This window comes from Sander lucioperca, chromosome 14 (genome assembly GCF_008315115.2).
Source record: "Sander lucioperca isolate FBNREF2018 chromosome 14, SLUC_FBN_1.2, whole genome shotgun sequence".
In the NCBI taxonomy this organism is placed as follows: domain Eukaryota; kingdom Metazoa; phylum Chordata; class Actinopteri; order Perciformes; family Percidae; genus Sander; species Sander lucioperca.
This window is the reverse complement of record NC_050186.1, coordinates 18,982,685-18,995,901: the sequence shown is the minus strand read 5'-3', so window position 1 is coordinate 18,995,901 and position 13,217 is coordinate 18,982,685. Positions and strand designations below refer to the sequence as shown.

The 13,217-nt window shown below is 41.1% G+C and overlaps 2 protein-coding genes across 6 annotated transcripts in view; one reads left to right on the top strand and one right to left on the bottom strand.

The window, feature by feature from the left end:
* kiaa0319l (KIAA0319-like ortholog) overlaps positions 1-6,355 on the bottom strand; it is a 25,630-nt gene extending 19,275 nt beyond the window's left edge. For 2 of the 5 annotated variants that reach the window (XR_004895027.1, XM_035991560.1), the window contains exons 1-3: positions 5,986-6,355; positions 1,389-1,567; positions 329-441 (exon numbers count right to left, since the gene is read on the bottom strand). Coding sequence is in view for 4 of the 5 variants with exons in the window: in XM_035991560.1 (XP_035847453.1) it covers positions 329-419 (91 nt within the window). In the remaining variant the exon portion in view is untranslated. Of the gene's footprint in view, positions 1-328; positions 442-1,384; positions 1,568-3,868; positions 4,471-5,985 lie in introns of all 5 variants that reach the window. The other 3 variants (XM_031295849.2, XM_035991561.1, XM_035991562.1) reach the window with 3 other exon arrangements.
* A 123-nt stretch (positions 6,356-6,478) lies between these two features.
* Positions 6,479-13,073, top strand: ncdn (neurochondrin). Its single transcript, XM_031295850.2, has 8 exons — positions 6,479-6,685; positions 6,895-7,112; positions 7,980-9,042; positions 9,296-9,465; positions 10,612-10,850; positions 10,947-11,162; positions 11,299-11,441; positions 12,291-13,073. Exons 2-8 carry the CDS (start codon positions 6,909-6,911, stop codon positions 12,707-12,709), a joined length of 2,454 nt encoding a protein of 817 aa, XP_031151710.1. The 5' UTR covers positions 6,479-6,685; positions 6,895-6,908; the 3' UTR covers positions 12,710-13,073.
* The last annotated feature ends 144 nt before the right edge of the window (positions 13,074-13,217 follow it).

Genomic DNA, 13,217 nt, shown 5'->3' with positions numbered 1-13,217 from the left:
ACACACACACACAAAATTTCCACTCACAGAGCCCCTATTGTCCTGGTCCACATTGTAACCCACTGAGTGGAGTGGCATCAGAAAGAAGGCACACATTCACACACAGTAGGGGTGCCAACAGTCCTCTACCTCTCTACCTCTGATTACAAGGATAGTAAACACCAACTAACAACCTAAAACCATCCAAGTATCATAATAAGATTCTAAGAAGGACCCATCCTGAGTAATCAGAGGTGTGTGACTTTACACAGATGCAAGTTTTCCTTATCATTACTGTGTCAACACAGGTGGTTTTTCCTGTTGAGTTCAGGGTGATGGTTTGTTTTACCTGTGGGAGAAGTCAAAACCAAGAGGTAGGTCAGCGGTAGGAGGAGGTGAGGTAAGCTCCAGGTGAGCAGCTTGTGGTGTGCACAGGACATTTTCCACAAGGACCAAGGACCTAGAAAAAGGAAATAGAACTATGTTAGTGTGCTTTAATATTACCACTACAACAGACGTGGGCCACTTAAATGAGCAAAGTGAAATATCTAAATAACAAAACATTAAAAGGAATAGTTGTTTCCCACTGTTTCCAGTCTTTGAGCTACGCTAAACTAACTGGCTGCTGGCTGTACCCTTATATTTACCATATAAACATGAGTGGTGTCAATCTTCTTATCTAACTTTCAGCAACAAAGCATATAGGTGTATTTAAAATGCTGTTGAACTATTCCTTTAACCTTGCACGGTGTACAAGAACCCATGCTGGGATCCTGACAAATTGTTTTTAAATGTATTCATTAGTACCTCATATAAAAATCATTTTAGAAGAAAGTAAGGTAAGGGTACTTTACTGTCACATACACATAGCAAAATTCATTCTCACATTTTAACCCATCCCTCACGGGAGCAATGGGACCAACTCCAGATCTGCGCCAGTGCCTTGATCGAGGGCACTGACTGGAGAACCTAATCTACACGTTTTTGATGGTGGGGGTAACCAGAGCACCTGGAGGAAACTCACACAGACATGGAGAGAACATGCAAACTCCACACAGAAAGGGATTCAAACCCAGAACCTTCTTGCTGTGAGGCCACAGTGCTATCCACTGAGCCACCATGCCGCCCTAAATATAGAAGTACTAAAGGTATACTGAGAACATTAGTTAAAAAAGCCTTCACTGTCATACTGACACTGCACAAGAAGAAATGTAGCTTGAAGGTTATTTTTCATTTCATCAACCATTACAGTCTGCTCTGCCTCGCCCCCCCCCCTTAAAGAAATAACATCTGTCAATCCAACTAACCAACTGAATGTACAGATGGTTTATTTAAATACCTGCACAAATGTAATCAAGCATACCTACTAAACAAAAACAGCAACCTGCAAACACGCCATATTTACCTATTTCTCACAGCCAGGTGGTGGAAGAAAGAGATGCGGGAAGAGAGAGGGAGCGAGGAGTTAGGTTGGCAGCCAAGTGCTGTGAGGTGATGGGTGAAGGCAGGTCAAAACCAGCACTCTGAGGAAGAGATCCAACATGGCAGTCTCTGGGGCCTTCAAAGACTCAGCTGCTCACACAATACACTACAGAGTGCAAGAAAAAGAGAAAAACATTTAACATGTGGATCCTTCAATATCATTCATATGGGTATGAACAAATGTGAACAAATAGGCCTTTTTGTGGAATTGAATCCATTGAACACAAAATAATTTAAACAACCTATAACACATCAACTTGATAACAAATGTTTATGCAAATAAAATTCAAACGCCTCAATTGGAGATATTCTAAAGAGAGAGCAAAGACTAGTAATGCTACTTAAATTAACTTCCCTTTACAAAAACATGTGTGGTGGAAGTATTTCGGGGCAGCAGGTGTAGATAATTATTAATTATCTAATTAAAATAGGAAGGTGAAACAAAATAAGGACAGTCGAGGACTAAACCAAGTTAGGTTTTTGTATTTTATTAAATATATTTGCAAATATAGGAGTAACACGATTTCACAAAAGGCACAGCAGCCCCGTGTGGAAAAGTGTCTTCAATGAGTGAACAGAAACACTGAGTTTATATACACAACAAGGAAATGGGAGTAATAGCCACACATGTTCAGGTCTAAACATGACTTTTTCTTACAGCCATATCTGGACACAAGAGACAATCTAAATCATAATAGACACCTTGGAGCCACTGCATCTCTTCCCTCTTGCCGTACTTTCACCCTGGGGTCACATACCCCGTACATCTCAAACTAGCAAGGGAACACTGGATCTTCATAGAAAGATAGTTTACTGTGACCTTGTACCTTTATCGGTTCAAACAAGGCCTGTACGCATTCGTCTCCAGACTTTGTGTACGCAATCTACATGTGGGAATGAGATAAACTCCCTTCCAGCATTGTGAGAGAAATACAAAAAGAAATGATACGAATAATATAGAGAATCATGCTTAAATGTAATTTTTGCCATTACACATGTATGTACCATATTTGATCTGAACATTAAAAGATGGTAATGACAAACACTATATCATCAAAAACAGAGGAAGAAGGTGTTGGTATAACATGACTCACCATCCTGTGAGCTCCCTCCTTTTCACTATCAGTTAAAGCAACACGAAATTGATAAAGGAAATAAAAAAGGTAAGAATATATTACATACTTCTATGACAGGTGTTTAGTCCTTCTTAATTAGCTGAATGAATATCTCAACACATTATGCAACAATATAAAAAATGCAATCTGTCTGTCATGGCGTTTAGTCTTCTAGTATTGCAACCTATTACCCAGCCTGTATGTTCATAACAAACGTTAAAATGAGTAGTGGTTAAAATCTGGGAATACTACACTTTGGAGGATTGCTGTATACAAAATAATGAACATTTCTACCCCTCTCCTAAGTTCTTAGGGACATAAGTATACAATATAAAAAGTTAATTCATCCAATGTTACAACACTGTACAAAATGTTTAATATGTTAAACTATGTTCAAGACACAGCCACAGGCCGTCCAGGTCTCTGAAGTAACTTCCTAACGCTTAATGTCCTTTCCTACAGGAAGGGTGATGAGGAAGTTTCTCATTCCAAAGTAATTAGTGATGACAATAAATTCATGTTGACAAATAATTAACGTGCTGAATGAGTCACAAAAAAAGGAGCAAGATGCAGATTGTTGTACTGCTTTCATGAGAATGGTTAAACAATATGTATTGCTTATAGGAATCTTTTGTCTTGGGGTACAAACGTAAATTCTTTTAAGTAAAGTAAAACTTAGGGAGTCTGACTTATGATTTGATGAGGAATGCATGGAGTTTGAGTCTGAGTAAAAGAGCCATACACTGCACTTTTTTCACTTTTTGCAAGTTCTTTCAGCAGAATGGGCAAAAAAAGGGGGGGGGTGAACAGTACAAATCCTGGGACACTGTGTTCAAGAATTGAGCAAGCCTCTTCCACCCCAACGTCTCACCAGGAGACTATTATGGGGCAATATAGCAATGAATCAAGCAGCTTTCACAAGCATCTGCTGTGCAGACAGTTTGTAGATGTTAGCTAGACACTATATAACCATATGGTTGGCAATATGCTGTTATTCCTTTTTGACCATTTTTAAAGACATGCAGATAGTGATACTCTTTTTCAGAGTTACTACTTTGTAAAGATTTCAAGATAGCATATAACTAGTTAAGATTGTTATTTCATGATAGCAGACATTTTTGTCTAAGATGATAAACACGTCTGTTACAACTGTGTTATATCTGTTTAATGTTGCTGTAATACATTTTACAAAGATGCTGTTTTAAAACCAAAACAAAGTTGTAATCACCAGGCAAAGATCACAAGCTCTCACACAGACACACACTCACACAACATGAACTGCTGACACAAACCTGTATGGTCTGCATCCATATGTGAATCTGCATTCCTGCACATGAACGTTTGAGCCCCAGCAGCTTCCTTCTGTGCTATAATCACCAGCTCAGTAAATCCCAAATCCACAAACAGTCATTAGTCCTCCTGCGTTTGGTTTTCTCTCCAAATCAGAGTAAAGAAAAAAAGCTCCAGGTAAAAATAATCCAGATAAAAAATGTGAGGGATCCAGTCACGTTTTTCCTCCTCAATCTACAACATTGTAGATTTGCCTTTTTACTGCCCAAATGCCTAATGGCTGGTGGTGACTTTGTGTGTGTGCCACACCAGTAGTGCACTACTGCACTCAGTCACCTTGGCTGATGACAGCTCAGCCATTAGCGACATTTCAATACCTACTTTTCCCTTGAGAAGCTTCTGCAAAACAATGATCTCTGTGACCAAAAACCCCCTTATATCCGGAGAGGACAAGTTCTCTCTCTCTCTCTCTCTCTCTCTTCCTCTCTCTCAGTTGCAGCAGTCAATAGCACACTTGTCAGCTCTGTATTAGCTTCTAGGCAGACAGGTTGGTGGTGCTTTCTCTGTAATGGTACCAAGGCCCACACACAGTTTCTTCTAGCTGCTACAGGGAAGAAAAATTAAGTTATTAGTTTTGTCCCAGGCACAGTCTTTGAAATAAATCAACCGAATAATAACCCTCCCATTTTGCTGTTACAACTACAGAAAATATCCTTACAGCAACAACTATTTTAATCCTAGGATAATATTTAAATGGATGCTATGCAAGTGACACATACATCCCATAAACTCCTGTGTATAGGCATATTATAGGAGGTTAAAAAAGATTGATTACACAATAAGGCCACTTACAACTGAGTAAAACCTTGGACTGTGTAAAAACACACGCTACTAATCTCTAACTTCTCATAAAAAAATGTTCTCCTTGTACTTACATAGTTTTTGCATCATAACCCTATTCATTTTAGTCGCTTTTTCTGATTCTATGTATTTTTTTGTTTTGCAGGAATATCATAAACAGTATGCACTGATGGCAATAGACATTCACATTTTTATGCCTTTTCTTAACTTAACTTAAGTTGTTCTTACTTCTTGGTTTTCACCAGTCCTTTCCGTTATTGCTGTCACTTATTGCTTTTACTGCTATTGGATGTCACTATTTCTTACTGATTGTTTTCATTCTGTTTACTGATGGATGAGTTTGTTTTTCATGATGCTACAAGTCAAATTCCCCAGGCAGGAAAATAAAGACTTAACTGAACTGAAAACAAATGGATTTACAGATCAATATAAAATATAAACACCATCTACCAAACATTTGCTTGTATGCCTCACAAAGACAAAAGACCTGAATGTCTACCATTTTCATAGCCTATTAAAAATTTAAAACTAGCTCTGGTGGCCTGTGTCGGGATTTTTAACTTGTACTTTAGCAAGTAAATTATGAATTGATAAAACAATATAACAAAGAAAAATCAATCATGAAAATAATTGTTAGTTAAGCATAAAAACGATTGGTTCTTGCAGAGTAGGGATTAACTGACTGATTAAAGTGCAAATAAGTGTATGATTGACTGCATGAATGAAGGGCTTTCAGTCAAACGAAATGCATGATCAAACCCACTGCTGAGATAATATCTCTGAGACTTCATCCAAAATGGTGGGCTGGTGAATTATGTATTTTACCAACCTGAAAGCAACAGTCAGAGTTTACTCAAATCAAAAATGTCTCAAGCTGTCAGATAATTTAATAAAGGCCTCTATAGCTACAGCCTGCAGGCTGTAGCTATAGAGGCCAGTAAGTAAGTATTATTGCGCAGTCCACTGCACTATCACACATTACAAACGATGGACGCTTGAGTCAATATGACACTTCGTATTTATTAACGTTAACTGATCTTCGTTACGTTCTTACAAGACATAACGTTACAGACGTGCAAGCACTGAGACAGGTATTTCACCTGTATAATCCCGGCATCGCCTCTGTTTAAGGCACCTTGAGCTGCTGGCATCTCTCTTTCACTAGCTACACACCGTGCAGGATCACGGATCTTCCTGAGCGTTTTCAATGATAATTGGCACGACACCATTAAAGACAGAAGAGTGTACAATGACTTACAGTTACAAGTAAAATAGCATTCACTTCGGTCGCTGTGATGTTTCGTCGTTGTTGTTGTCCCCTGTACAGTTAATTAGGTCAGTATTCCTCTCGCATGTAACGTACAGCTGATGTGTAAGCAATAAATAATACTTCCGGTGGCTGGATTTCCAAAATAAAGTACTAAGTGACCCAACCATTGGGACATTTTACGGCCGATAGAAGCACAATGGTTCAACTTAACGATATTTCTGGGAAGGAATATGTAGTAAATAAAAACATTCTACAAATTATATTACACAGACATCTACTCTGGTACTACATTCGCCTGTGCTGCATTTAAAAACCGTTAATTCAACTAACGTTACTTCCGCCGTGCGGCACCTGCCGACCAGCTGTCAATGGCATTGGCAAACACGTTCAGCTCAACATAAACACTTAACCTGCTAAGCTTTAGTAATTTATTGTGTTATATTTAATGCTAGAAACAAAAAAAAAGATACAAATGTCTTCTGTGACCTTAAAAAAGAACGTGGCTTCGCTTCTCCGACGTTTACAACACGGACCAAAATGGCGTCTCCGCCTTCCAACTATCCCTCTTGTGATTGGTTCCTTGACATTCTTGGAGCGTTTTCATTGGTTTCTTGCAGCTTTATTTTGACTTTTTACTTCCGCGGAGTGCTCGAGAGCTATTAGCGCGCGTGATAGAGCTGTCAACAAAGTAAGTTATTTTATAAACGTTTACTAATTCAAATTTTAACTGTCGAATTGTTGCCAACTGTTACTTAGAATGACTCAGCTAACCAACTATAAATCATTAAATCAGGCTGCTCTCGATGCCCTCAACGGTGTGGAGCTAATCATGACCTGATGTTCAGGTTGAATTTCAATGACTTTGCTTACTTGTTTATTCCTTTCTTGGTTACGCAGTTACTAAGGTCGTAATGGCTGACAGTGCCGACGTTACACCTGCCGAGAGCAGCCAGCCTCCTGTAAAAGAGGAGCAGGGAGGAGGAGAAGGTGGAGAAGGCTCAGAGAGGGATGCAGGAGGTGGTTTGACTGATGCACAGAGAGAGGTGTTGGAGAGATGTCTTCATGCACTCAGGCAGGCTCAAAATGACAGTCACACATTGGCTTCTCTTCTGCTGGTAAGTGTCTGTCTACGCGTGATTAAAGGACACACTGATCCTTAGCATTCATATTGTTAGTATATCAACTGTTTGCATGTAAAACTAATACACGATTACTTGCATCTAGAAACATATTTGCAATAGTTTAATTTAGGAATCCATAAAAATCAGTGAAAGGAGAGGTTAAAAGCAGAAAAGTGCACAAAGACACTAAAGAAAAAAAAGGTGTGGACTGGTAGTTTGTTAATGGCTCTGTTAGGTATAATTTAACCAAGTTGCGCAGAAAGGAGTTGATTAATGTTCTAGTAGATGGCCAGGTGGATGGGGTCACTTATCGCAAAAAGCCAAACATTATCTGTTTCTTGCTTCTCAAAATATGGGGATATAGCTTTTCTCTATTTTATATCACTTGATATTGAATAACTTGGGGTGTAATTTCATGACCTTTTGAGATTTTATAGGCTAGCTAAATGATTAATCATGTTGTTGCAGCTCTAACCAGAAGCGACTACATTTGCATGAACTGCAATATTCCACTAATAACCTCATAATAAACACATTAAAGTATTTAGTTAACCTTATTGATATAAATGGCCTAAATATAAGAAACACATCTCAGTATAATGCAATATAATTCAACAGCAGTACAAATTACACCTTGTAAATGCCTTTTAAGTTGAATCAACACCTCTCTAAACCAGTTTCAACAAAAACGGAACATTACAACTTTCACAGAGGTAGAATTTATAGTAGAGATGCTGCATTAGTTTTACTGTTGTGTAATATAGGAGTGTACTGTGTATATATAGGGATATGTAGACCAAGTATCACACCTTAGCACTGACAGGTGTGTGTTTTCTGTTGTTTTCCCCTCTCTGTCTTTAGATAACTCGCTTGTGCCCGGCAAGCCAGCTAGACAAACCCACCTTGAGGCGCATCTTTGAGGCCATTGGTCTAAACCTCCCAGCTCGACTTTTGGTGACAGCGGTCAGAGGCAGCGACAACTCCGGCTTACCCCCACAGGAACTCCTTTCACTGGGCACGGCTCTGTTGGCTGCCCTGAGCACAGACCCAGACATGGCCTGCCATCCCCAGCTCCTCACCACCATCCCATTCCTGCTGGGCATTTTAGCAAATGGTCCTGTGAACCAGCAGAAACAGGAAAACCAGGAACAGAACCAAGATGGAGAGAGAGGGCAGAGTCCAGATTGTAAAGTCCAATCAACAGAGAGTTCAAACGCAGAAAGTGATCCCACAAATGTGGTAAAATCAGCAGGAGAGGAAGCAAAGGGTGATGACGGCAGTGAAGCAAACGGAGTATCGACAACATCTCAAGAAACCTCCCCCTGTTCCAAGATGGACGAGGCCATGGCTGCTGACTGCTACCAGGTTCTTACAGCTGTGTGTGCCTTACCCAGAGGTGCCGACCAGCTGCTGAGCAGGGGTGCCATTCCTGCTCTGTGCCAGGCAGTGGAACAAAACCAGACTTTCAGCCACGAGAGGGGGCTTGCCTTGCTTGGTTGCCTCCTCTCAGGTAAAACGAAGGACAAAGTGTGGAGTAAACACCCTGCAGAACTCCTCACTTTACTGGTCACGCTCTCCAAAGACTTCTGCCAAGCCACAGACCAGACCAAGCTGGACATGTGTGCCCAGTTGGTGCAGTTTCTCCCCCCAGTAGGAGTGGCAGTTGAGAGTGAGGAACTGAAGGGAGTCGTAGCACGTGTATGGGGGGTATTGAGACCCATGTTGCAGGCTAAGTTGACGCCGAGACAGATCGGGCCGATCCTGGTCCTCAGTGCTTGTCTGCTGGATTTGCATGGATGGGAGCTGGTGGGACCGCCAAAGTTCTGCTGCTTACTGGTGAACCGGGCCTGTGTAGAGGTCAGAATGGGTTTGGAGGAACCGCCTGGTAACGAACTCAGCCCAGAGCTGCAGCACACACTCACAGGTAGTGTGCTTATTTGAAATAGTAAATTGATTGTAATTGTAAAAATAATCATACATCTGCCTATTCTGAACAATTCCGCTACTTGCAAACCACCAAAAAGTTTGTTTATTCCTACCCCACGCTGCTACCTGAACCAAGTTATTGAATAGCTAATAATTCTTTTAACTGTTGTGAAACCATGTAGGTAAGATTTGATTAAATGCAATTAACCTCCTTTGTTACTAAAACCCTTCTTATAACATCTTATTCCCAGGCTGTTATCGAATCATGGAGGCTGCCATAGAGCAGGCCTGCTGTCTGGGAGTGGCACAGGCCACTGCACCTCCTCAGAGCTCCATCCCTTCAATCAGTCTGCAGCAGACCAGGCAGGTCCTCGGGGTGTTGGAGGAGGCCTTCTCTGCTTTAATGTACCACCTGCAGCAGGTGAGAGGATGACATTTAAGCTTCTGTTAGTGGCACTCTGTTCTTTGTCCATTATATCATATTTTATACCCAACAAGCTACTTTTAGATTAATCAAGCAGTCAATTGATCTGTTTAAAAGGTCATTCATGTGTTAAGTCATTTTTTAAATAAAAATGCCAACCATTCCCTAGTCACAGCCTCTCAAATGTGAGGATTTGCTGTTTTTGTTGAAAAAACATGACATTTGATGACATGGCCTTGGACTCAAGGACATTGTGATGGACATTTTTCTCTGTTTTCTCATGTTTTATAGACCAAACAATTAATTTAGGGAATAATCGGCAGATTAATTGATAATGAAAGTAATTGTTAGTTGCAGCTCTACTTACAAACAAGCAGGATTTTTGCTCATTAAAGGTGCAGTAGGTAAGACTTATAAAACTAACTTTCTGTCACATTTGCTGAAACTGACCCTATGTTCGAGTAGAACTACATGAAGCAGGTAATTTAAAAAATAAATCCGGCTCCTCTGGCACCACCTACAGCCTGTAGTGCGATTTGCTCCCTGTTCAGATGCACCAATCAGGGCCAGGGGGGGTGTCTCACTGCGTGTCAGTCACTGCTCATGCACACGCATTCATTCTCCCTTGTGGGGGGAGGGGCTTAGGAGACCATTTTGGGCTTTAGTGGAAAGGGGGAGGGACTGAGAAGTTGTTGATGTTCAAATTTTTTTGGCTAAGTCTTGGATCTTCCCAATCCTACCTACGGCACCTTTAATAGGTAGTGCTATGATGGGATTCATATTGTTCTTTTCAGTCCTACCAAATGTTATATTTTATTATGTTTGCTATTGTTGTATTACTATTAGAGAATGTAACATTAGGAAAGCAATTAAAAGAAACATTTGTTGGTTTCTTTTTTCCTTGGTGCACTGCCAGGGGAAAAGAATGTAGGAATGAAATATTTTGGCAGACTAGGAAGGTTTTGAAAGAGTAGCAAGAGTAAAACATTTCATGAATTTGGTATGGTAAAATACTTTTCTATCATACAGTCAATGAGAGAGAGGAGTGCAAAAAGTTTCATCTATAAATCTTTATTTATATAAAATTCTTACTTTTATTCTTATATTTTGAAACCTCTTCCTCGCCTCTTCCTGTTCTCGTAGGTGGATCCAAGTCGTTATGGTGACCCTTTTGTTTTCGCCACATTCCGCTCTCTGTGCTCCTGGCTGGCCGAGGAGACTTCCTGTCTGAAGCAGGAAGTGACTGGACTGCTGCCGTTCTTGATCAGCTACTCCCGAAGCCACCTGCAGGGTGAGAGCCCGAAGCATGGCCTCTCTGACTGGATGGCCGAGATGTCCGACAGAGAGGAGAGGGGGGCGTGGACGGGCAAAGAAGCTCTGAGGTAAGTGTATCAATCCTATAGTTACTTAATTCTTTATTCCATAGATTCTGCAGTTATCTTACAGTACTTTCTCCTCTTCCCTTACATCCTCTTCAGGTATCTCCTTCCAGCTCTGTGCCATCTGTCGGCAGAGGAAGGTCCCAGGAAGGTGCTGCTCACCCTCGACACCCCGGCCCTGCTGGTGGACTTTCTGTCACAGTGCTGGACTTCCCCCAAGGGGAAAAGTGGGGTGGCATCGGCCAGGGATCCCAGCATGGAGACAGCCTGCTCAGCCCTCCTCAACTTCACCGTCACAGAGCCAGAGAGAGTCAGGTAGCTGGTTTACAAATGAAATACTCATTTGAAGCTAAATAATGATCTGTTGTTTCATTTCCATCCATCAGTACTGGGATATCACAGTTCAACAGTTTATGAAGTTATACATTTTAACTTTAATTTTTTTGTTTAGGAAGGACCCATGTTTCAGAAAGCTGGAGGCCCTTCTGAGTGAAGCACTTCCAGTTTTGGTGCATAAACCTCGCCTGCTTGTCCTAGCGGCAAATTACTGCACGTTGGCGCTGATGATTGGCAGACTTAAATCCGCCCCTTCAGGTAAAATAGTTTTCTTTTCTTTTGGTTAATCACACACTTTGTACCAATTTGTTTTCCAGTTGTGTTCAACGTTAACTCTTGTCCAGTGATTAATTACATGCAACAATACCCTCCGTGCAGTTTGTATGTCTGTATTTAAATTCTATAGTAATTCCACAGTGCACTACAGCAAACCTGCAATTTTGTTTTAGTGCTTGTATTTGTATTTGTATTTTTATTCAATGTGCTTGTAAAGAAGCCCTTTTCACAGCAGACATTATGACATCACAGGCGTTAGCAGTAACATTAACAATGGCTCTGTTCTCTTCAAATGTCCCAGTAAGCCCCGTGGCAGTGAGCCAGTGAGCTACCATTCACAGCATCCGGACTTTGAAACAGAAGCAGCTAAATGGAATTCAGCCATTATTAATTAAATTATTTACACCTGTGTTTTTCCTCCTGTGACATGTCGAAATGTCTTCTGTGAAAAAGGCCTATACCAGGGCTGTGGAACTGGCAAACCTAAGTCTAATGCAGCCATTACTAATGTTATTAGTTACCCTTGTGCATTTCCTTTTAACTGCTTTGAAAAAGGCCTATAGGAATGTGGATCATGTGGGCTCTATGTTGGATAGAAATGCTGCTGTACACAAAATGCAGATTGGGGCTGTAAACATCAACTGATGTTGACTGAGTCTGTCTCTTTAAACCTGCATTAATCAATCAGTCTGACTCTCTGTATTGTGAAATGGGTCCCTTGTACTGCTAAAATTATTATTTTTCTATTTTATCACATTTTTAATTTAAAAACAACCACAACATGTCGATTCTTGGCAGCATTGGAAAGACGTATACTTTTTTAATTTCAAGGCTCAGTTGAAGCCGGCCAGAGGCGGCTCTTCTCCACAGCTCTCCGGTTCCTCCGCAGCGCCCTGGACTCTAGTGCCAGTCCCGGTCCGGTTAAAGTGAGCCTCAGCTGGGAGGAGAGTTGGGACGAGGCTGCGGAGCTCTGGAGGTTGTGTCTGCAGGCTCTGGGAGGCTGCGCTCGCGCCCAGCCCTGGATCACCACCCTGGTCAGAGAGGAAGGTTGGCTCAAACACACACTTACCATGCTGAGTCAGTGTAGCGCACTACCTGACAAGCACACACAGGAGGCGCTAGAGGAAGCTCTGTGCGCCATGGCAGACCAGTGCCCGGTCTGTAAAGTGGAGATTGGAGACATGATGAAAAATGATAAAGGAGCTTTGATCTGTATGAGGAACCTGAAGAAGTCAGTGGGAGTGAAGTGAAACCAAACTGCTGCCGACAATATGCTCTTTTAATGGAGTATTTTTAAAAATGAAGTAATAAAGGTGGGCTGTTACTGAAGCCAAACGTGTGTTTATTACTTGTACCAATCTGACATTATACAATGTGTTACCTGTTGCCCCATACTTTATCGTAAGGAAAAGATGAAAGGCCCCAGATGCTGCTGGTCTTGTGATCTTTGCAAATGAGCTTGCATTGAAACAACGGCACTCAAAATTATGAATATATTTTTGTGTAATGTAATGCAAATGTTAAGACAGCTGTGCTCTGAAAAGACACGGTTTCTTACATGTCAATTGTGAAATGCTAACGTCTTTAATAAAAGCTATTTTGTTAGAAAACCTACCAGAGCCACTTTTTGCTTGTGTTACTTGCCACCAACTAGTTGAACACTTCCACCTGAAGCAGAGCTCATTGGGTTGAGTCCTGGTTAAGTCTCAAGTTTATTTGTGACTGTTTTTTACATCCACAGTAGGAACAAATGGACTC

What these genes read in the sequence shown, in the direction of transcription:
- ncdn (XM_031295850.2), top strand. Translation starts at nt 6,909, where the DNA reads ATGGCTGACAGTGCCGACGTTACACCTGCCGAGAGCAGCCAGCCTCCT. An exon ending in GCTGCAGCACACACTCACAG is followed by an intron (nt 9,043 to 9,295) that starts GTAGTGTGCTTA and finishes TCTTATTCCCAG; the next exon opens with GCTGTTATCGAATCATGGAG. An exon ending in TAATGTACCACCTGCAGCAG is followed by an intron (nt 9,466 to 10,611) that starts GTGAGAGGATGA and finishes CTGTTCTCGTAG; the next exon opens with GTGGATCCAAGTCGTTATGG.